We start from the raw sequence: 24,844 nt of genomic DNA, 5'->3' as shown, positions 1-24,844 counted from the left end.
GTAGATAGGGAGGGGGGTAGATAGGGAGGGGGGTAGATAGGGAGGGGGGTAGATAGGGAGGGGGAGAGGGAGGGAGACAGGGGGAGAGAGGGAGGGGGGGAGAGAGGGGAAGAGAGGGGGAGGGAGGTAGGGAGAGAAGGGAGGGGAGAGAGAGAGAGAGAGAGAGAGGTGGGGGGGGAGGAAAAGAGAGACAGAGAGGAAGAAAGGGAGGGAATGGAAAGACAGATAGAGAAAAGGGTGGGGTAGAGAGAGAGAGACGGGTTTATGAGACAGAGACAGACTGAAATGGGGAGATAGAGAGACAGAAAAAAAAGAGGGATAGAGAAAGATAGAAAAGGAAGAAAATGCAGAAGTGATAGAGAAGGAGGCAGTGGGGACGGGAGGGAGGTAGAGGGAGGAGGGTGATGTGAGGACAGTAGCTGTGAGACCAACAGCAGGAAACAAAGAAGAGTTAGGTTTGTGGTGTAACACTGGACTGTAAGGGGAGGATGGAAGTACCTCACAGGAGGTGAAGTCTGTACAGATATGAACCGTCGCAGGCCCACGCTATTAACAGAACTATCTGCAGAGCTGTGTCGATGAAAACACGCCACTGAATCTCAAGTACTTGTGCGCGAGATTTGCATAACCGTAAGTGCACGAGATTCAGGCAGCACAGGCCTGGGATTGAAGTGAAACAGGGTCAGTGAGTTCACTTTAAAGGCACAGGGCTGCTTGTACAAACACAAGGTTTCAATCGCAGCTCGGCTTCCCAGCAACACTAACACGGCCCCATCTACAGGGTGGCATCACCAGCTCTCTGCCAGCAGAACTTAATTGTGTGTATCAGAAAGAACAAACATTTCTATAGCAACTATCCTGATCTCAAACCATCCCAGAATGTTTTACAGGTAGTGATGTCCTTTGTAGCCCAGTCACTGTTGTAATGGAAGGGCTACAGGAAAACCTCATGAGCAGCAACGGGATGAATACCCAGATTGTTTGTTTGTTTTTAGTAATGTTGATGAAGGAATTATCACTGGATTGGGTAAGAGGGAGAACTGTGCTGCTGTTTGACATTTAGATTGTGCAATCTTTAATGTTCACTCATGGGAGAGCAGACAGTGCCTTGGTTCAACATAGTCATGGAGAGGAGGTATTGCTGGCAGTGCAGCACTCTCTCAGGATGGCACTCGGGAGTTAGGTAGGAGTTCTGAAACCATGCCTTTGGCACTGGCCTTAAACCCACAGCCCAGAGGCTTTACTGACCCAGTTTGGCTAACTAGCTGTTAACCAGTTTAAACGCCTGGTTTTTGGGGTCAATGGTGATCCCAGCAAGACCAGCCATATTGTGGTGACTGGCACTAATGCCACAACGCAGGGTCTGGCTGGTATTTTTTGCTCAAAAACCAGAAAGGAAATCTCAGATCGAGAGTGAGTCAGGAACCCTATAAATAGAACATCAGCCAAGGCGTGCTCTAACTGTCAACAATAAAACTGGTGATAATCTGCTCAAACATTTCCCACCCACTGTAAGGTGCTGAAACAGTATCCCTGTGAGCTGATGGGCCTGATACTGTAGGGGTGACTCTGGGTTCAAATGAACCAGGGCAGTGGGAATAAATGCCTTAGCAGGGCTCCATCATAATGTTTCACAGCGGGAGAGGACAGGAGAGGGGTGGATGAAGATGGATGCATTCCATTGGCCTGAAAGAGGGGCTCCAAGAGGATTGAATCTCTAGGGCAACTCTGATTTTAAAAAGTTCATTTGTAGAGCATCTGCACTCTGCACACAAATAACATCTTCTGGTCCCGAACCATTTTAACTCCCCTTTCCACTCTCTGGGTGACATGTCTATCCTGGGCCTCTTTCAGTGTCACAGTGACGGCACCTGCAAACTAGAGGAGCAGCACCTCATATTCCAACTTGGGAGCCTACAGCCCGATGGCCTAAACATGGAATTCACCAGTTTCAAAATCTCCCCACCCCTGTCTCATCCCATGTCCAACCCTCCCTCTCATTCCCACCTCCGTGACCTGACAGTCTCTCCCATCTATTGCTCCTCCCACCTCACTGACCGATCCCCACCACTGCCTACCTGCACTCACCTGTCACCACCCCACCTACCTTCCCCAGCCCACCCCTCCTCTCAATTTATTTCAGAGCTCCCTTCCACCTCCCCCATTTCTGAAGAAGGGTCCCGACCTGAGATGTCAACCTTTCTGCTCCTCTGATGCTGCCTGGCCTGCTGTGTTCCTCCAGCTCCACACTGTGTTATCTCAGACTCCAGCATCTGCAGTTCCTACTATCTCTGCATGAGAGGCAATCTGCTTTACTGAATTTGCATTTGCCAAAGGTGTATTTATGTGATGTTACTATATTGGAACAGATACTATTTAGTAGTTAACAAAGTGTGGAGCTGGATGAACACAGCAGGCCAAGCAGCATCTTAGGAGCACAAAAGCTGATGTTTAGGGCCTAGACCATTCATCAGAGAGGGGGATGGGGAGAGGGTTCTGAAATAAATAGGGAGAGAAGGGGAGGTGGACCAAAGGTGGATAGAGGAGAAGATAGGTGGAGAGGAGAGTATGGGGAAATCATTTGACAATCTGATAAGTTTTCCCATTGAGATCAGAGATAACGGGAACTGCAGATGCTGGGGAGTCCAAGATAACAAAGTGTGGAGCTGGATGAACACAGCAGGCCAAGCAGCATCTCAGGAGCACAAAAGCGGACGTTTCAGGCCTAGACCCTTCATCAGTGTTCATCCAGCTTCACACTTTGTTATCCAAGTTTTCCAATTGAGTTGTTATTCCAAATGTTTCTTTCTTTGTTGTATTTTAAGTATAGTGTATGGATAGAGTGTGTTTTGCTTCAATACAGGTAGTTTGACCAATTAAATTGCATCGAATGTAACCCATAGCACTTGCCTTTAAAATAAGAAGTTAGGGTCCAGGCTATCATTTCAGTATATTTTGAGAAGGTTTGGTCAGGTCCATAACAGATGTCAGTGGGAAAAGGGAAGGGGTCTGAGCAAGCAGCTGATTCCTGAATGCCTTTCCCCTCCTCTTTCTGGTTGTGCCTGGATGTGTGTGTCCACAGCTGCCATCGACTCTGGTACTGAGTGAGGGGTGAGGAGAGATTGGTATATATAGTGGATGGGGCTGAAGGGTCATCAGAGGGGGCTTGATTTCCTTGATCTCTGGCACAGCCGCACCAAAATCCCGACAGTGTGACAGCATGGGGGAGAGCGGCTCATTGCTGGTCACAGTTTATCACCATGTGCTCCGTCACCCCCCACCCAACCCCGATCTCACTCACTCATCACCTGTCCAACTCCCCCACACCCCTTACCATGTGGTTTCGGTTTGGATTCCAATAGCTGTCGGTTTCTCTGAGTTTAACAATGTTAAATGCAGCTGAGAGGGTGCCAGACACTAAGTTCTGCTGAAGCTAGTGATCCTGCCTCCACACTGATGGGGCATTGGAAAGTGGGCTGTGGGCAGGCGTACTATCGTGCCCTGGATTATTCTAGAATATCAAGCCAGGCCCAGCCTCGGGTGCAGGTTTTGGAATACACCCTCCAAAAGACTGTGATCACAACTATTTCAGTACAAACAGGCAGAAAGCAAAAAGTCACAAGATTACAGTCTCACAACCAGAATCTGCCACAGAGATAATGGGAACTGCCGATGCTAGAGAATCCAAGATTATAGAGCGTGGAGCTGGATGAACACAGCAGTCCAAGCAGCATCTCAGGAGCACAAAAGCTGACGTTTCGAGCCTAGACCCTTCATCAGAGAGGGCGATGGGGTGAGGGTTCTGGAATAAATAGGGAGAGACGGGGAGGCGGACCGAAGGTGGAGAGGAGAGTATAGGTGGGGAGGTAGGGAGGGGATAGGTCAGTTCAGGGAAGACGGACAGGTCAAGGACGTGGGATGAGGTTAGTAGGTAGGAAATGGAGGTGCGGCTTGAGGTGGGAGGAAGGGATGGGTGAGAGGAAGAACAAGTTAGGGAGGCAGAGTCAGGCTGGGCTGGGTCTAGGCCCAAAACGTCAGCTTTTGTGCTCCTGAGATGCTGCTTGGCCTGCTGTGTTCATCCAGCTTCACATTCTATTATCTCAACATCTGCCACAGAATTGATCAGTCTCCAACTCCCATCCTATCCCTGTAACCCTGCATTTCCCATGGCTAATCCACCCCGAACACTACGAGCACTTGAGCATGGCCAATCCACCTAGCCCGTACATCTTTGGACTGTGGGAGGAAACCCACGCAGACACGGGGAGAATATGCAAACTCTGCACAGACCGTTGCCCGAGGGTGGAACCAAGCCTAGTACTGCGAGGCAGCAGAGCTACCCACTGAGCCACAGACCAGGAGGGAGGAAGGGAGGGATGAAAATCTGCCAAATTCCTCCTCCTGATTACATTACATCACAGGGTTAACTTTGAACTCATCTGGTAAATGGCCTGTCATATCAAACTAATTATCTCCTGGGCAATTTGTTAGAGAGGAAAGAATATCAGAGGCTCTGGGGGAAACGCAGGGGCAATAGGACCTCGTTCAGGGAGCTAGCACAAGTAAGGAGGGCTGAACAGTCGCCTTCCTCCCTGTTCCATTCTGTGACAGCCCTGAAGTAGCAATGGGCTGTCAAGTAGCAGTGACGCCCACATCATAAGAACGACTTTCTTTAAAAACAAGTCCAGTCGAGAGTGATGATCCTTTACAAACTGAAACAAAGACACCTACACACACACACACTGCAATAAATTCCTTGTTACAACAAAATACAACCGTCGCAAGCAGCAACAAGAGCCCTTCCCCCCAATCGCCTACTCGCACAGATTTGGTTAACATTGTATCTCCTTGTATTCCGGCCCTTCACAAGACGCAGCAGAGAGCGAGAGATCCCAGAAGGGAATCCAGAGTGGGGAAACGGGGAAGGAAAAGGAGGATTAAAATGAAAAAGGTTACCACATGCTCAGATACATAGAGTGCTTTCAACACAATTCCCCAAAAGTGTGATACAGATAACGCTATTAAATATAGTAACAAGCATTTTGAGTTTTACGAGTAGAAAGAAGAGTCCAGAAGCAATGGTAAATATAACATTGTTCAGCGAGTGATATTGTAGGAAGGATATTAAAATGTTTCAATTCAACAGCATGATACCAAGTTAGCAAGCTACAGAGAGGAGGAAATACTGGATTTAATTAATTCACTCATGGGGCGATGGTCAAGAGGAGATTTAATGGTTGTTTTTAAATGATGCAGAGCATTGTTTGAGTGAATACACAAAGATTATTCTGTCTGCCTGGAAGTCAGTGACAAGGAAGCATCAATTTAAAACTGATGACAGAGTGGAGAGCGAGCTTATTCGAAATGTCTTCACACGGTTCACAGCCGGGGGGGCTGGGGGAATTTTATAAGACAGAGACCCAGTGCATCTTTTTAAAAGGGTAAAATCGAATCACGAGGAGAGAAGAGGTCAGTGCGGTTAATTTTGGCTCACTCTAACAGAGGTAGCACAGACACTTCGGGCCGAGTGGCACCTTATTACGTAAAATTGTGCAGCACTTTAACGCAACCGTAAGGATCTCCATCTTTAGGAGCTATTTATTTAAAGACAGGGAACGTAGAAAAGGAAACAAACAGTCATGATCGCTTCCAATTTGTCATGGAAACTGTAAACAATATCACATTTCAGAGAAGGCGGGACTGACAACGAAATCATTGTCGTTCACTCAGAAAATGAACGTAAAATCAACTGAAAATAACGCGGGATATGTGGAAAGAGATGTTACAGCAGTTTCATCCGGGGGATCAAGATTGCTGCTTCAAACTACCCCACAGGGCTCACAGCAAGGTGGTCACTTTCACAAGAGAGAAATCTGAAAGGAATTCCGATTAAAAAGCGTGGACTTCAGTGTCTGCCAGACCTTACAAAAATCCGCCCCCCCTCCCTTGTCTCACGACACGGACTATGTACATAATCTGAGGACATTTCAGTTCATTTCCACAGCAATTGTGTTTCTTTAGCCTATACCAGTGCAGTTCAAAACTCCCTTCTGTGCTTTTGGGTGTCAAACACAATGGGATCCAAGACTCCACTGGATCACAGATAAAAGCCAGAACTTACTTACATTCTAAGGGAAGATCCTGCACCTTTATATGACCCATCATTAAATCCTCTTTGCTTCAGACTTTATTTGTTTGTCTCTTTCTCCGAGTGTTTCTATCCCAACCAATTCCAATTCTAACAAAGGACTCTCCTCAGATATCTATTGCAGCAACCCAGCTTGGTACCGCTTTCTATAAAAACTCCAAATGCTGTCTCCATTTTCCAGTCCAAAACAGCTGAACAGCTACCCATCCTCCACCCAGCATGCACCACCCACCACATTTTTCTAAAATTTCAAAACATATTTATCAACAAAATATGTACATACATAAAAACAGTCACTAATGCAGTTCGGTTCTGTAAGGAGCATATGGAGAAAATAAACATTGGAGTTTGACTCTATCCAACAAACAGAAACCCATGGCATTTATTACTTATACAAGACAATATTTACATACATTTGAGGTAGCGGGAGGGTCCAATGACTGAACACACCTCTAGCAGAATGACCCCAGACGCGGGTCTTTCCCCACTGACCCAAGTTTTAGTGCATCCCTCAGCTTATAGTCCTGGACTTGGGAAGGTGGCAGTCTGCAACACTCGGTCAAGGTCAACTCCTTGTTCTGGAAGGCGAACAGGTTTCGGGCAGACCAAAGAGTGTCTTTCACTGAGTTGTTCCTCCAGGCGCAATCAATGTTTGTGTTGCTGTGCGTCCCAGGACACAGTCCGTGGAGCACAGAGTCCTGAGCCATGGAACTGCATGAACCACAGCATTTCCCTGCAGACCACCGCTGCACAGGCACATTCCAGAAGGAAGTGGGTGACACATGGCCACCCCCCCACACACTCAGTTAACCGTGATCACAGACTGTAAGAATTGACAGGCTTTCCTTTCCAATGTGCTGAGAGACTTCACAGACACTGAAATACATTTATAAAGTCTTGCTCTTGCAGATAGGAAAGGCCCCTTCCATCTCGTTTCACATGCAGCAAGAGCACAGCTGTATGTCAGTGATCAGACTGGGGCCCAATAATTTACATTGTACGTTATTAACTTGGGTGGGGAATGTGAACGTATACTGGCCAAGTTTGAGGATGACTCAACTACTGGCAAGGCAAGTGGTGAGGGTGAAGAAAGAGTCTGCAGAGAGATTCAGACAAGTTGAGTGAGTGGATCAAAACTCAGCAGATGGAAACAATGTGGGAAAATGTGAGGTTATGTACTTTGACAGGAAGAATAGAGGAACAAAATATTATTTAAATGGAAGGAAGACTGCAAAAAACTACAGGACAGAAGGATTTGGGATTTCTCATTTATGAAAGCTCAATGGGTAATAGGAAGGCAAATGGAATATTGGCATTTATTTCAAAGGGAATGGAGCATCTAAGTAGTGAGGTGTTGATAAACTATACAAGGCAATAATCAGACAACAGCAGGAAATATGGTGAACAGTTTTGGACGACTTATCCAAGGAAAGATATACTGGTATCGGAGGCAGTCCAAAGAATGTTCACTAGGCTGATTCCAGGTATGGAGAGACTGTTTAATGAGAAGCTGAGTAGATTCAGCCTGTATTGACTGGAATATAAAGGAACCAGAGGCAACTTTGAGGATTCTTGGAGGACTAGACAGGGTAGATGCTGAGATAGGGCGGCACGGTGGCTCAGTGGTTAGAGCTGCCATCTCAGCACAGGGACCCAGGTTCAATTCCAGCCTCGGGTGACTGTCTGTGCGGAGTGTGCACATTCTCCCTGTGTCTGCGTGGGTTTCCTCCAGGTGCTCCGGTTTCCTCCCACTGTCCAAAGATGTGCAGGTTAGGTTGGATTGGCCATGGGACGTGTGGGGTTACAAGGATAGGGTGGGGTTGAGGCTTGGGCTAAGTGGGATGCTCTTTGGAGGGTCAGTGTGAATTTGATGGGCTGAATGACCTGCTTCTACACTGCAGGGATTCTATGTTGTATCCCCTTGTGGGACAGTCCAGGACCAGATGGCATCGTCTCAGAATGTGGAGCCACACTTTGAAAACAGAGATGAAGAGGATGGTCAGATCAGCTGTGATCTCACCAAATTGTGAAGCAACTCGATGGGCTGAATGGCCTACGTCTGCTCCTATGTCTTATGCACTTATAGATTATTTTTAGTGAAGGCCATGATGCATTAATGAAGTCACCCATTCCATTTCAAAACAGACATAAAAGATTTCATTGTACTATCTGAGAGATTAGGCAGGGCCCCAGTTTCACACCACATCCAAAAACAGCACCTCTTGTTGTGTAACACTCCTTCAGTACTGCACTGGAGAGTCAGCGGAGTGTGTTGTGTTCAGACCTCTGGATGCAACTTGAATCTAGAGCCTTTGGGTTCAGAGACTAAAGTGCTATCAACTGAGCGATGGATGAAGTGGGGAACACGATCATTTTAGGAGAATTGAAATTGCAGGAAGAAAAAATGATTCTTTACAAATCAGAATCTAGTAACATCAGAACTAACAAGCTGTAATTTACACTGAAGCTCTCACATTCTTCTGACAGCCCAAAGCACCTCTGAGTCAACCAATTACTTCTGAAGCACAAAGACTGGAGAAAAATTGCTGGAGAAACTCAGCAAGTCTGGCAACATTAGTAGAAAGAAAGCAGAACTGATAGTAGCTGGGATAAAGTGGTATTTATGCTGAATACAAAGTGGAGGAGGGTGGAGGCAGGAAGAGGTGAGCAGACAGGTAGAGACAGGGCCCAGAGTCAGTCAGTGAGAGAGAGAGAGATGAAAGGGGTAGGTCAGCGGGCAGTATCTCTGAAACACAGCCATTTGCTCACAGCAAGTATAAACAAACAGCAATGAGATAAGCATGACCTCTGTTTAATACCTCATTTGTTACATAGTCCCTCCGACAGCGCAACTTGCTGTCTGTACTGAACTGGGCTGTCAATCTGGACACTGTACTTAATTCAAAAGCCTGAGTCAAGTTCAAACCTGAGAACATTTTGATTAAAGCACTTTGAGTAAGTTATTAGACTTGAGGCTCCGCTTTTTAGTGGCTTGTCCAAAGTGCTGTCGCCTTTTCAGCTTCAACAACACATGATTCTACACTGGATCACCCTCCATTTCAAAATCCTGATGTTTTCAGCTGAAAATAATCAAAAGCACAATTGGACTTTGAACTGGAGATTGTCACGCTTTAATTCAGTACATCCAGGTAGACTGTTCAATGACTGACTGAACAAAACACCCAGCAATTACTGACAGGGTACTGAATCCTCGGGCTGAGATGTACAATCCTCAGCCCAGGTCCAGATACCCTCCAACCTACCTTCCTGTGGCAGTGCTGTATACACAACTAGCTCATGTCGCTCACAATACAAGTTCATGCAAAAGACACAGAGTCATCACAAACATTTCCACAATGTCATAGTTTCTTTCCACAGTGCTATCCCTGCCTGATGCATCAGATTTGTTAAATAACAACCTCCTGGTGTGCTTTTTAATAATTATTTCTTCTTAAGGTTAACACTTATTACTCATCCCTAGTTGCCCCAAAAACTGAAGGGAAATTAAGAGTCAAACAGGTCGTGTTGGACTGGAGTCACATATAGGCCAGACCACAAAAAGACAGAAGATTTCCTTCTGGTACAGTCATGCATGAACAGATTGGGGTTTTATAACCATCAAACAGCTCCACGGTCACTTTTACTGAAGACAGTACCCTTTTTATTATTATTTTCAAACTGAATTTACATTCTGGAATATGGAGTTTATCACAGATCAGCTGTGATCTTGTTGAATTAGGTTCACCAGTAACACATAGCTAGGTTATTAGGTTAGCAAGATTGTTTCCTGTTTGAAGAGAGACTGGAATGGTTAGGGCTATATTCACTGGAATTTAGCAGAAAGAGGGGGTATCTCATAGAAACCTATAAAATTCTAACAGGGCTGGACAGGTTAAATGTAGGCAGGATGTTTCCGATGGCGGGGGAGTCCAGAACTAGGGGTCACAATTTAAAGACACTGGGTAGACCATTTAGGACTGAGATGAGGACTATCTGTCCCCAGGGTGCGGGGAGCCAGTGGAATTCTCAGCCACGGAATGTTAAATATAGTTCTCAGGGCTAAAGGGTTCAAAGGGTTTGAGGAGAATGCAGAAACTGAATTGGACAATCAGATGGGATCACATTGAATGGCAGAGTAGACTCAAAAGGACTGAATAACTTACTCCTGCTCCTATTTTCTGTTTCATGAATGGCAGAACAGGTTTAAAGGGTTAAGTAGCTTCTCTCCTGTTCCAATTTCTCACATTCTGGATGGTAAGTCCAGGCCTCTGAAACTCTGCAGCAACGACAGAAGCACTGCACTACACCCATGTAATCTTCCAAACTGTCCTTCACTTCATAGCATCACTCAAATCTGGTGCAAGACTAGAAATGATTAAGCATTTCTGATAAACCACCAGGACCAGATGGACTACACCCCAGAGTTCTGAAGGAGATAGCTGAAGAGACAGTGGAGGCGATAGTGGTGAACTTTCAGGAATCACTGGAGTCAGGGAGGGTCCCAGGGAACTGGAAGATCACAGATGTAACCCCCTGGCCAAGAAGGGTATAAGGCAAAAGACTGAAAATCACAGGCCAATTAGCCTGACCTCCGTCATTGGTAAGATTTTAGAGTCCATTGTAAAGGATGAGATTTCTGAACACTTGGAAGTGCATGGTTAAGTAGGGCAAAGTCAGGATGGTGTCATCAAGGGGAAGTCAAGCCTGACAAATCTGTTAGAATTCTTTGGAGGAGGTGATGATCAGGTTAGGCCAAGGAGAGCCAATGGATGTTATCTACCTAGACCTTCAGAAGGTCTTTGACAAGGTGCCAACAGGAGGCTGTTGAGAAAGATAAGGGCCCATGGTGTTGGCAAGGTGTTAGCATGGATAGAAGATTCACTGTCTGGCAGAATGCAGAGGGTTGGGGTAAAGGGTCCTTCTCAAGACAGCAGCCAGTGACTGATAGTGTTCCACAAGGGTCAGTGTTGGGACCACAGCATTTCATGTTATACATTAAATGATCCAGATGAAGGAGCTGAGGGAATTCTGGCCAAGTGTGCAGATGATACAAAGATAGGTGGAGGGACAGGCAGTATTGAGGAGGCGGGGAAGCTGCAGAAAGACTTTGATAGTTTAGGAGAGTGCGGCAGATGGAATACAACGTGGGAAAGTGGGAGGTCATGTACTTTGGTAGGAAGAATAGAGGCATGGACTATTTTCTAAATGGGGAGAAAATTCAGAAGTCTGAAGTGCAAATAGACTTGGGAGTTCTAGCCCAGGATTCTCTCAAGGAAAACTTGCAGGTTGAGTCAGTAGTCAGGAAGGCAAATACAATATTGGCATTTATTTTGAGAGGATTGGAATATAAGAGCAAGGATTTACTTCTGAGGCTTTACAAAGCTCTGGTCAGATCACATTTAGGGTATTATGAGGAAATTTGGGCCCCATAACTCAGGAAGGATGTATTGGCCCTGAAGCGAGTCCAGAGGAAGTTCATGAGAATGATCCCAGGAATGAAAGGCTTGATGTATGAGGAATGTTTTAGGACTTTGGGTCTATACTCAAAGGAGTTTAGAATGTTGAAGGGAGGATCTAATTGAAACTTACAGAATGGTTTGGACAGGATGGGCATTAGGAAGATATTTCCATTGGCAGGAGAGACTAGGACTCGAGTGCGCAGCCTTAGAGTAAAGGGAAGACAGTTTGGAATGGAGATGAGGGGAAACTTCCCCAGCCAGAGAATGGGAATCTATGGAATTCATTGCCACAGAAGGCTGTGGAGGCCAGGTCATTGAGTACATTTAAGACTGAGATAGATAGGCTCTTGATTATCAAGGGGATCAAGGGTTACAGGGAGAAAGCAGAAGAATGGGGTTGAGGAACTTATCAGCCATGATTGAAAGGTGGAGCAGACTTGATAGGCAGAATGGCCTAATTTCTGCTCCAATGTCTCATGGTCTAAGTCATTTTTAAAATTCCTGACACTATGTTCCCACCAAACACAGAATTAGTGAGGAAAATGTCGGAAGAGTGCTCCCCACTCAACAATGTAAATACTGTCCTCTCGAAAAACACACATGCACTTTGCCTGGTGCTCCCTAGGTTCGGAAACTCAAAGGTACAGTCAAAAAAAAGGTTCAATAATTGACACAATGCCAGGATACCATGATGGATAACTCTGGGGCACATTGACAGATGTTTTCCAAATCGTTCTGGTAAGGTTGACATCTATCCCTGATCCCTCAAAGCCTCAGGTTGTAACTCTATTGGTTTATCACCAGGCTAGTCTTTGGTCACCCACAGGGTTACACTGAGGATGGGAGTGTCTTTTCTAACGACCCAAAACTAACAATTTGGTGTGGTTTGCACCCATCTTCTACCTGACTGTCTAATGATCACTGTACTGGACTGACAACTACAAGACAAAGAGTTCAAATCCCACCAAGGTAAGTCAGACAATTAAGGACAGGCACAAAGCACCAGCCCTGTCCCTGTAACTGGTTCACAGTCTCCATCAGGATGATAGGAACTAGCTGCTCCTAGCCCTGTATGACCTACACAGGATCAGCATCCTATGCTGACTCATGAGTTGAACTGATCATTTGTATTGCAAGAGTCGCTTTTTTGATTACATTCTTAAGATTCTCGATGCATCATTATGCAGGAAAAATACTCTCATATTAGAATTGATCTTTCTCTGCAGCTGTAACAATATTCTGCATTCTGTTCTATTACCCTGATGTACTTGTGTCATGAATAATTTATCTGGATAGCAAACAAAACAATACTTTTCACTGTATCTTGGTGCATGTGACAATAATGAATCAAATCAAATACAAGAAAAACACCTCAAACAGGTAAATACAGACAGCAATTACAGACATTGGAGAGGGCAGTTAGATGAAAACGCAGTGATAGTTCATCCATAAGACTGCCTTTGGATGTTATGCAGGATCCCAGCTCTGGAGTTCTCTAGAGAGATAGACATCTGCCATCCTTACCTGGTCTGGCCTACATGTGACTCCAGACCCACAGCAATGTGGTTGACTCTAAACTGCCCCCGATATAGCCAAGGATGCTACACAGCTCAGCAGCAATTAAGGATGAGCAAACAAACACTAACATTGCCAGTAATTCCCAAAGCCCATGAAAAAAGACAATGAAGAAAGTCAATCAGTCAACTGTAAACTCAGCTCCTCCCTGATTCTGAAAAGCCTGATTCAAAAACAAGTTTACATTTGGAGTTAGTAGATTTCTCAAGCAAACTAAAAATTGTTTCCATCAAATAACGGGAGCTGCAGGACAAAAATCTTAAAATTCAGTACAATGCACATAAACAAAATGGTGACTGTTTCGTCTTTGCAAAAATAAGAAAAAACACTGCTTCCAAATGCAATCTGCAATAGCTGTCATATTTGGAAATTTAAGTCATTCAAATGACTGGTGACAATAAACATCTCAGTTGTAAACAACGTTTCCCTGCAATTCAAGCACAGGCTAGCACATTGCCATGAGAAATCCCACTCAGATTAGCCAGCAGCTCAGTAATGAGGATCCTCTAGCTCGCACACAGACGCCTCACCTTTCCAATGTCCTCATTCCACAATCTAAGTGACTGAAACCTACGGGTCAGCCCCAGTCAAGCTTGAGGGAACAAGAATGACACTGAGAAGCCCCAATGGATGACCCTGCCTTGTAAAGAGCTGCGGGGTACAGGTGAAGGAAAGACCGTATAATGAGTGCAATACTGAGAGAGTCAAAGGCCATTTTACTCTTACACTTGTTTCAGTTGGATGTGATCCCTATCTGACTCTGAAGATCAAGGGTTCAAGTGTGACCTTTTTTTTCCACAGTCAACTTGTGCAGAGATGTTATTACACACCTCTGGAGCAGGTGGGACTTGAACCGAGCCTCACCAATCCAAGCGTAGGGACTCTAGTACTGCACCACAAGAGGGCCAAAGCTTTAGGTTTGACCTACTTTTCTAAACACAAGAGCCCCTTGCGCTCAGGTTTGAATCTATGTAGTCAAATTTGACGTTGGTGTGCTACATTGACAGACTAATTGGGGTGCTGTTTTCGATCAGAGCATTGAGCAGGATCCATGGCTTGGCTAGAACAGCACGTGAGTTCCCTGGATCCTGAGTGGCATTTATTTCCCACATTGAAAACCAAACACCTAATCAGATCGCTGATAGCAAGCAGCAAACTGACTGCTAAATATCACAAGAGAAACAGCAAGGTAGGAAGGCTGAAAAATATCTTGGGACATTCCTAGGATGTGAAAGGTGTTATATAATGTAGACCATTCTTCCAATTAAGCTGGTTACTGTGACCGAGGATGTCCAACCTTGGACAGGAGTTGAATAACCAGCTAGGCCAAGCCAAGGATTGGATGGTTCTGCAACATGGTGTCTTTACTTTGTCTGTGGTAACTCACTCCAAAGCCATGAGGTCAACACTGACCACAAGAGGGGGGTGGTTTTCATTTGGGAGTGCGGGGGGTGGAAATGGGGAAATTGTGGGATGACAAGGCAAAAGAGCTATAGTGGCTGCCCCTCTTCACATCATCTGAGGCCCCAATTCTCCCCTAATTGGGGCAAATGGATGCGCACCCCCCACGAGACCCCGGTGGGCAGGCTAGTTCACCTATAGGAACAGCAGCGGTCACTTTTCCCACCTGCCAGGTTAAGCATGTGACAGAGCCATTAGCAGACCACAGCACTCCCCTGGTCACTAAATGGCCACTTAAAAGCAGTGGGTCAGCAAGGTCACCCATGTCCCTCGAGAGGTGGCGGGCAGAAAGGGAGTAGGTATCTCTCTCGTGTCAACTTGCCCCGTTATTTGCTTCTCTCTCCCCTTCTAAGGTAAGGAAGATCTGGCTCCAATCAGTGTCCACCATCGCAATGGAGCCCAAGCCTCATCAACTTGGGCACTCGCATTTCAGTCCAAGTCAGAGGTCATCATGAGGAGTAGGAACATTGGCCGCTCCCCCCATCTCTCATCATGGCATCTCCTCTGGCCCTAGCATCTCAGAGAATGATGGACTCACACCCTGGGATTTTCCCAATCGGTATGGCTCAGCACTCCAGAGCTCAATGTACTAAAGGTCAGAGGTTGTGCCACACAAGAGCTGGGAGCAACTGTGAATGGAGTCTCCACCTCTGAGAAACAGCACAGTATGAAAAGGAAAGATTGATTTGACAAAAACACAAGAGTTCAATCCGCACATTCCTTCTGCCCGAATACCTAATGCAATGTGAAAGGTTCAGTTTAGAGTGAATTCATCCGAAATACACTCAAAAACAAGGGATTATCCAGCTCCTTTGGGAATGGGAAGGCTGTGTACTCAGTGCTAATAAAACTGAGTAACCATTTCCCATCAAAATTAAAGGGAGAGAGAGAAGGTGGTTGGAAAATAAATGAGCAGTCCAATTTGTGAGTGGTATTATTCAGATAAGGGGCACATCAGGATAGACAGAAAGACATAACTCCTCAGGGTGAGACACCCGAATGAGGAAGCCACAGCTTTATACTTAGAGCTGTTATTGAGAAGTGCTATTAGGAAGACGATTGTAGAATGTAGAACTCTCTTCTGCAGGAAGCTGTGACATTAGGTTAATTGAAAACCTGAAATGGAGACTGATTGAATGTTGTTAGACAAACGGATGGAAGGCTTTTGTGGCAAACAGTGGTGTCCCTACCTCTGAACAAGGAGGCCGGGGTTCAAGCCCTGTACGTAATTACATCCCTGAACAGGCTGATTGGAAAATACCTGAGGCAACAGTATTTCAAAATGTGGAATCAAGGCTACCAGAAAGAAGAGATTCAGAGCTACCATTTCCCAACTGAGTAGAGTAGAGGCTCAGGGGCAATTTCTGTCTCTGTATCCCAACGGTTTCAGTTTATCCTCCTGATTCAGCGTGTTAACTGTGACTTAGTGTGTAGCACTCTCTCGCCTCCAAGTGCCCACTCTAGAGACTTCAGTGTCGTATGAAGAGGGACTCTGGACCCTGGAGCAAGCTTACAATGATGTCATGGAGCTGCACCCCACTGGACATAAATAGCACAGCGTGGACACAGTCTGATTGCTGGAAGAAAGATAGACTTGAGAGAAGATTCTCTTGTCAGTGCAGCAGTAAGATTTCAGCCTGGTATATCTTAGATTGGCATGTAGAAGGGTATTTAGCATTAGTGATCAAAGCTCCAAATATGCCTAAATCTGGAGATAATTCTTGATAATGCCTTCTCTGTCTTCAGCCCAAATCGTTGATTAGTGCATAAAACCACATAAGAGAAAATTAAGACATAATTTAAGCTGACAGTCTGGGGCAGTACTGTTAGAGTGCTGCACTGCTGAAGGTGCCATTTTTTAGATGGGACATCAAACTGAGACCCTGTGTTGTGTTTTATTCTTGGGATAGGAGCATTGCAGTAATGGGCAGCATTTATTGCCCCTCCCAGGTGATGGTGTATCATCCATGCATTTAAAAGATCCCATGGTACTATTTGAAGATCAGAGTTATTTCCTGTGTCCTGGCCAATATTTATCCCTCAAATTAACATCACCGAAACAGATTCCTGCACAGTGATGAAATCACTGTTCATGGGATCTTACTGCATGCAAATTGGCTGCTGCATTTGTTACATTTCAACAGAAACTGCACAGTGCCTTTTTAGCTGCAGTGTTCTTTGGGGCAACTTGAGATGGTGAGGAATGCTACGGAAATGCACAACCTTCTAGGTACAGAGCGACTTGTATAACAAAGGTTTCTCTTCCTTACCCGAGGGGACGCTGGATCAGAGCTGGGTGTATCTGTTGGACGCCCAAAGCAAATCCTGAAAACAAAACAGATTAGATATAAATAAAACAACTGCAAGAGAGAAGTAGTTGGAATCCCGAGACAGAGACAGACTCTTATTAATTAGACAGTGGGGGATGTTTAAACCAATCCGGTCAAAATATCAGGTAATAATCTTCCTACTCTGCCTTCAATGCGGTTTTGTTTTAATTCAGTCATGGGATGTGGGTATCACTGGATGGGCCAGTGTTTATTGCCCTTGAGAATGTGAGCTGCCCTCTTTAAGCACTGCAGTCCATTTGCTGTAGATAGACCCACAATGCACTTAGGGAGGGATTTCCAGGATTTTCACCCAGCAATACTGAAAGAACAGCGGTATATTTCCAAGTCAGGACAGAGAGGCAGTGGTGTTCCCAAGCACTCGAGACCCAAATGTCTTCAGCTGCTACCTCAGTGACCTTTCCTCCAGCAGTGGATAGCATACAAAATGTTCAGCACCATTCACAACTCCTCAGACACTGAAGTAGGCCACGTCAATATGTAGCAAGATCTGGACAACAAGCAGATCCTTGTCCTTCCATAAGGCTAAGGATACAGGTTCCACAGGTGGCGACTGAAGTGGTGAGTTGCTGTTGCACATTTTCCCTGGATGCGACATTGATGTTCAAGATGCCAATCAAACTGACTGCTTTTTTCTGGATAGTGCCAAGCTTCTTGAGTGTTGGTGGAGTGCACCCACCCAGGCACATGGGGAATAAATGATCACACTTGTGCCTTGTCACTGGTAGACAGGCATTGGAGAGTCGGGAGATGAGTTACGTGCTGCAGAACCTCTAGCCCCTGACATGCTCTTGTAGCCACAGTATTTATATGGTGAGTCCATTCAGTTTCTGGTCAATGGTGACCTCAGGTTGTAGATAGTGGGACATTTAGAGATGGAAACACCATGCAATATCAAAGGACAATGGTTACATTCTCTCCTGTTGCAGGTGGGCATTGTCTGTCAACTGTGTGGCACAAATGTTACTGGCTACTTGTTGGCTCAAGCCTGGATATTGTCCAGGTCTTGCTGCATTTGAACAAGGACTGCTTCGGTAGCCGAGGTATCACGATTGGTGCTGAACATTGTACAATCAATAGCAAACATTCCTACTTCTGACATCATGATGGTCATTGATGAAGCAGCTGAAGCTGGTTGGGCCTGAGGAACTCCTGCAGAGATGTTCCACGTGTTACAAATTACTGAAATCCCTGTTGTCTTATGTTCCATAATAGTGTGTTCTTTGAAATGGAAAGGGTGTATAGGTAATTCTGCTATAACACATGTTCATTAATGTGAAATTTGCTAAAAAGCAACTGTTAATGGTAGACACTTTGGATAACACGAACTTTCTGCCGTAAAGGTATAGCGATTTTCTCTATAACACGATTTTCAATGGCAATTTTCTATCGTGTGATTTTCTGCGGCAATTTTCTGTAGTGCGATTTTCTACACTCGAGGTCACACAACTATCACGTTACAGGAGAACTATCTGTATGTCTCTTAACCAGAGGGTGCGGATTGTTAAATAATGAGCAGCAAGCTCTTCGTGATGTTTAAAGCAAAGATTATTATTATTAATGGAAAAATCTAACGATTGGTCATCATTCTCCCAGTAGCGTGGGTGCACATACACCAATTCTGAAGAAAAGTGCAGTTAAAGCAAATAGTGCACAATTTCAAGTCATTAAATAAATTTATAATTTATAATTATAATTAGCAATTGGCTTGCGAATTCAGAAACCAAAAATAGGTGTATCGTGAGACATTGCACTATTCTTCTTGAAAAGATGGGACTTTCTGTAGGTCATAAAGTGTGGTACCTATCCTCTTGTTACCCAGAGATCAGTGTGCTGTATCAGTGAACTAGAAGAAGAACAGGTTAGAGATTTTACTGTCTCCAGATGTTACTGTCCTGTCTGCTTTTTCATTGGCAACACTTAACAGTGGCTTTTAAAAACGGTCAAAATGGCTCCCTTACCATGTGGTTTCTCATGGTTTCTTTTGCCAAATATGGTGCTGGGTTTGGTTGATTAGTGACAGCCTGGGTTATTGTTTGGCATGAGAGAAAATTACCATCTTGGCCTCAGGCTAACCCATTCAAGTCAAGAAACACCTTTCTGGTGGTTTCTGGAGATGGGTAGTGTTCAAATGGCATTTGTTTTCAAATAAAAAAGGTTCATTCCAGAGGATTCCGTACTGAGTACTACATATGTTTTAAAAGGCATGGATAGGACATGCCTTGGGTGACCAATGATACGGTGTTGAAGTGACTGACCTCCAACAGCTACAACCATCTTGCTAAGTGCGAGGTATGATTCCCAATGAGTGGAGAGTTTGCCCCCTGATACCAGTTTTACTAGGGGTCTTTGACATCACATTCAGTCAAATGTAGCCTTGACATTGAGGGCAGTCACTCTCACCTCACCTCAGGAATTCAGCTCTTTTGTCTGTGCTTGAACCAAGACTGTAGTGAAATTAGAAGCTGACTATTTCTGGCAAAACCCAAACTGAGCATCAGTGAGCAGGTCATTGCTCTGATACTACTGTTAATAATGTCATTTTTCTGAAGAATATCCCAACTTTAATGCCCCTCCAAGCACTGTCTCCTGATCAATTACCCTGATACCTCTGAGCGGATGGCCTTTTGGCGGAGACCTGCAACAACAGGAGACAGTAACAAACCTGTCCCAGGGACCCTGCTCACCTGAATCAATGGTTACAAATAATGAGGCTTAAGGTGAGACAGAGAAAGTTTAAAGGAGATGTGCGAGGCAAGTTTCTTTTTGGTGTTAGGTGCCTGGAACATGCTGCTAAGGAAGGTGGTTGAAACAGATAAGAGGCATTTAGCCAGACACATGAATGAGCAGAGAATAGAGGGGTCCAGACTATGTGCAGGCAGATCGGATTAGTATGGAATGGCATAATGGCTGGCACAGACATGGTGGGCCAAAGGGCCTGTTCTGGTGCTGTTTTGTTCTACATTCTAAAGGAAGGAAATCTGCCATCCTTGCCTTGTCTGGCCTACATGTGACTCCAGACCCAAAGCAGATCTAAATGTCCACTTACAAAGGCCTAGCCTGCCACTCAGTTCAAGGGCAACTAGTGATGGGTATTAAATGCTGGCAGTATCTGCGTGTCATTCGAGAATGAAGAAATACAAGTCACCGGGCTCTGTACAAAGTTTGGTTACATACCAGTTTGTATGGCTCTTGGTTTTGCTCCCAGGTAGGCTAGATTGACGTTGGCTTTTCTGCCATCAATGATGGGATTGGGATCTTTACATGCTCGGTCCGCTGCCACCCTGTCTGCCATGGTGACCTGCAGCAACAAAAGTAGACAGAATGGTCAGGTATTGTTATATTATATACTGAACTAGTACACACAGCGCCCGCAGTCGATGCAGAGGTCAAGTTAATCAGGAAAGGAAGCGACACAGAGCAGTAAGGCCTGGGCTGAACACATAGCCTGAGCCACTGGAGCTGATCCAGGGCTAGGCACCTGCAGCTATATCACATCTCACCTTACAGATCTCCGGCTCACGAGTCTACTACAGCTCAGTGTATACTAGCTTACACAGACAGAAGGGTCAACACTCAGCCTCCTTGCATTTAGGGGACATGATGGCCAAGTGGTATTATTGCGGGACTATTAATCCAGAAACTCAATGTTCTAGGGACTGAGTTCCAATCCCACCATAGTAGATGGTGGAATCTGAATTCAATTCTTTTAAAAAAAAAGCTGTACTTAAGAGTCTAATAATGAGCATGAACCATTGCCAATGGTTGGGAAAAAACCCATCTGGTTTACTGATGTCCTTCAGGGAAGAAAATCTGCCATCCTTACCTGGTCTGACCTACATGTGACTCCTGACCTACAACAATGTGGGTGACTCTCAATTGCCCTATCAAGCCATTCTGTTCAAGGGTGTCGAGGGACAAACAATGATTGCTGGCCAATCGGTGGCATCTGTGTGTCAGGAGTTAATAATGAAAAAAATCTTTAAAAAAAATCTACTCCAAGACCTTAAAAAAAAAATCCCAGAACTCAGGTTAGAACAGTCTGAGGACAAAGTAAAGCTAAACCATCACATTTACAAAAGGGATCTTCTAGACTTTGAGGATGTCTCAATTCATCGACAGCCAAAATGGCACAGTTCAAATGAAAGGATAATCTATGAAAATGATAGGGTTAGGTTTGACTGAGGGATAAGTGTTGGACAGAGAACCTGAAAGAACTCTCTGTTCTTCTCCTGGCAAGGTTTGAGATTTCCTAGGCCAAACCTGACCTCTGGTCAAACAAGACCTCTCTCTCTCTCGGAATGAACAGTAGTCAATCAACCTCTGGAGTGGGGTTTAGTCGTATAGCTTACACCTCAAAGTGGAAACACTAGCCCTGAGGCAAATGCTCCCAAGTTATATGAATTTTCAAAAAGTATTTGGTAAAGGCTTGTATAACAGACTTACAGCAAAGATAACAGCAAATAGAATTCAAGAGAATGTGACTATCTGATAAGAGAAGTGGATGAAGCAAAGACATGGAAGGGTGGAGATATTAAAAACAAATTTTGCAATTAATTCTAAAGCACTTTTTGCAACCTCAACACTTTCCAAGGCACTTGACAACCAAATAAGTTTAAGTGGAACCCCTGCAAGGTCCCAAAACACCACAACTGAACAATATTACGGGATATATTCCAATGGTGCTAATCACAATGTGACTTTCTCATTACAACATAAAACATTAATTACTAAAACTAAACATTAACTGTAGCAAACAGGGGTCTCTGACTCAGAAGCAGATATCAACAGTCTCATGGCACATTGGCAATGTCCTTACCTCTGGACCAGGAGGCCCATGTTCAAGTTCCCCACCTGTTCCAGAGACGTGTAATAACAACTCTGAACAAGTTTGTTAGAAAAATAGGTTAAATATAAGTAAAGGAACTCAAACAAGCCAGGATTTATCACACTTAAGATGACATGTTCACCTTGCTAGACCAACAGTTGAAGTGACAAACTTAAACAATAAATGACCCCATCCCTAATCTTGTGCCAACAGTAGGAAGTTCCACAATTTAAGTGATTTTATTAAAGTAACTATGTACAATGTTGCCACAGCGACGGAAGTTAAGAGCAGGTTGTAAATAGTTCCTTAACTGGGCTAGCAATTCTGGAGGGAGGATTATCACATCAGTTAGAAACCTAGATTATTCACAAGGGTTGCAGAATCAGGGTCATGTTGAAACTAACTTACTTACATTTCAGAGAACAAAATGTGGAGCTGGATGAACACAGCAGGCCAAGTAGCATCTCAGGAGCACAAAAATGAGTCATCCCAAAGCATGCCAGTATGGGATACAGCATGGTGCCTTGGTTAGGTTTTTTTTTAAATTATCAACATGTAGAACAGAAAAATCTAGGGGTTCAGGTACATAATTCTTAGAAGTTTGCATCACATAGTCTGGTTAAGAAGGCATTTAGCATGCTTCATTGCTCAGACCTTTGGATAGAAGAGTTGGGACATCATGATGAGGTTGTACAGGTTGTTGATTAGGCCTCTTCGGGAATACTGTGTCCAGTTCTAGTTGTCCTGAGCCATAAATCCATCTGCTAATTTCCAGGTGTACAGATTTCTTCTTTAAAAGTTAACCGGGTTATAGTGGTGGTAGGATAAATATTCCCAAGAAGCCAAAGAAATCTCCCTGCTCTTCTTCAAATAAAAAGGGGCTGTGCAGGATCTGCTATCTCCAGGAGAGCGAACAGGAGCTGTTGTGATATCTCACCCCGACAATGAAGCACTCTCTCAGCACTGCAGTGCAATACCAGCCTAGATGACACCTTCTCTGAGTGGTTCTTGAATCCATAACCTGGTGATTCAGGGATGAGACAGTAAGATGCGTCCCCAGACCCAGGGTTGTTTGTCAGAATGAAAATAAATGGGAAGTGTGGTGTTCCACACGATGCTGCCTAGGAGTGATTTTGAGACTTAGTAAAATGACAGCAAACTGGAGCCTTGAACCAACTGTGAAAGACCAAAGGAGCTCACATAGGCCGAGATAATGGGCAGGTTGGACCAATATTCTGCACTGTGCTCTCAGGGTCAGCATAAGGTGCCCCTCCATACTTGTATGGCACCATTAATAAGATAATCGCACAGATGGTGCACCCAAGCAAAAGAAAGCAGTATCAATGCAGATCAGGGTCTAATAGTTATGATCAAATTGTTCAGTTTGTGTCCTACAGTGCACTATAGTAACAGGATGTTTTGCACACATGATACATGTACAGCTTAACACGCAAAAAAAAGGGGAGAAATGCACAAAGGAACAATGCTTAGAAATCAGTTGAGGAAGGAGATTGTAGATCATTTCTAATGAATGAACACATTGTAACAAGGGCACAACCTTGAGATAATCAGGTAGAGGAGAGTAACAAATATTTTATACAAAAGGGTCTTTACAACGTGAATATGGTCTCCTCATCCCACTGCAGAAAAGGAATTGATAGGTTGCTGTGAAAGAGAGGAATATTATCTGATACATGAAGAACAGCACATTGAATTAGAGATTAGAGCAGTTAGGTCATATGAAGGAAGTCACTAACAGGTTGATGGGCTGAATGGTCTGTTCGTGTGCTGTAATATTCTATGCCTCCACAAACACATATCATGCTGTCTTGTCACACAGAATGCCCCTCAGAGTGCAGCCAGCTGGGAAGGAGATGGTCACCCTATCAATCTGACTGTTTTCCACCCCTTGATCATGTCTGGGTGACCTTACAGAAACAGCGTTGTTTAAAATAACTATTCACTCACGGAATGTCGGTCAGCCCAGCATTTCTTGTCCATCCCTAGTTGCCCCCTTGAGAAGGTGGTGGTGGTAAGCTGCCAATTTGAGCCGCTGCAGTCCATGTGCTGTTAGTAAGAGAATTCCAGGGTTTTGACACAGCAATAATGAATGAACGGCGATATATTTCCAAGTCAGGATGGCGAGTGCCTTAGAGGGGAGCTTGCAGGTGGTGGTGTTCTCAGGTATCTGCTGCTCTTGTCCTCCCAGGTGAATAGGGTCTTGGGTTTGGAAGATGCTGTTTAAGAAGCCTCAGTTGTTCTCTGCAGTTCTTCTGGAGATCGTCCACACTGCTGCTACTGGGCCTCAGTGGTGAAGTGGGTTGATGTTTGTGGATGTGGTGTTGATCAAGCAGGCTGCTTTGTCTTTACTGGTGTCAAGCTTGTTGAGTGCTGTTGGGAGCTGCACCCATCCAGGCAGGTGGGAAATATTGCCTCTCAATCCAGATGTGTGCCTTGAACACGTTGGATAGACTTTGGGAAGTTAAGGGGCGAGTTACTCGCTCCAGCATTCCTAGCCTCTGACCTGCTCTTTTTTTTAAGATTCCCTACAGTGTGGAAACAGGCCCTTCGACCCAACAAGTCCACATCGCCCCTTGAAGCATCCCACCCAGACCCACCCCCTATAACCCACACACCCCTGAACACTACGGGTGATTTAGCATGGCCGATCCACCTAGCCTGCACATCTTTGGACTGTGGGAGGAAACCGGAGCACCTGGAGGAGACCCACGCAGACACGGGGAGAATGTGCAAACTCCACACAGACAGTTGCCCGAGGCTGGAATTGAACCCGGGTCCCTGGTGCTGTGACGCTGCAGTGCTAACCACTGAGCCACCGTCCCGCCCCTTATACGCACTGCATTTATATGGTGAGTCCACTTGAGTTTCTGGTCAATACTGACCCCCAGGAAATGGATAGTGAGGGATTCAGTGATGGTAACAAATGTCAGGGGAGGGTTTTTTTCCATCTTATTGGAGATGGTTATTGTCTGGCCTTTGTGTGGTGTGAATGTTACTCGCCCGT

At 44.9% G+C, this 24,844-nt stretch overlaps 1 protein-coding gene across 1 annotated transcript in view; it reads right to left on the bottom strand.

Moving 5' to 3' along the window:
* Positions 1–24,844, bottom strand: part of LOC125461250 (RNA-binding protein 38-like) — a 68,862-nt gene that overhangs the window by 39,574 nt on the left and 4,444 nt on the right. Inside the window, exons 2-3 of the mRNA XM_048549781.2 lie at positions 20,169–20,292; positions 16,914–16,968 (exon numbers count right to left, since the gene is read on the bottom strand). Of these exons, the coding sequence (XP_048405738.1) occupies positions 16,914–16,968; positions 20,169–20,292 (179 nt within the window). The remainder of the gene's footprint in view (positions 1–16,913; positions 16,969–20,168; positions 20,293–24,844) is intronic.

Source organism: Stegostoma tigrinum, chromosome 19 (assembly GCF_030684315.1).
Source record: "Stegostoma tigrinum isolate sSteTig4 chromosome 19, sSteTig4.hap1, whole genome shotgun sequence".
Classification (NCBI taxonomy): domain Eukaryota; kingdom Metazoa; phylum Chordata; class Chondrichthyes; order Orectolobiformes; family Stegostomatidae; genus Stegostoma; species Stegostoma tigrinum.
This window is presented reverse-complemented; position numbering and strand designations above follow the sequence as displayed.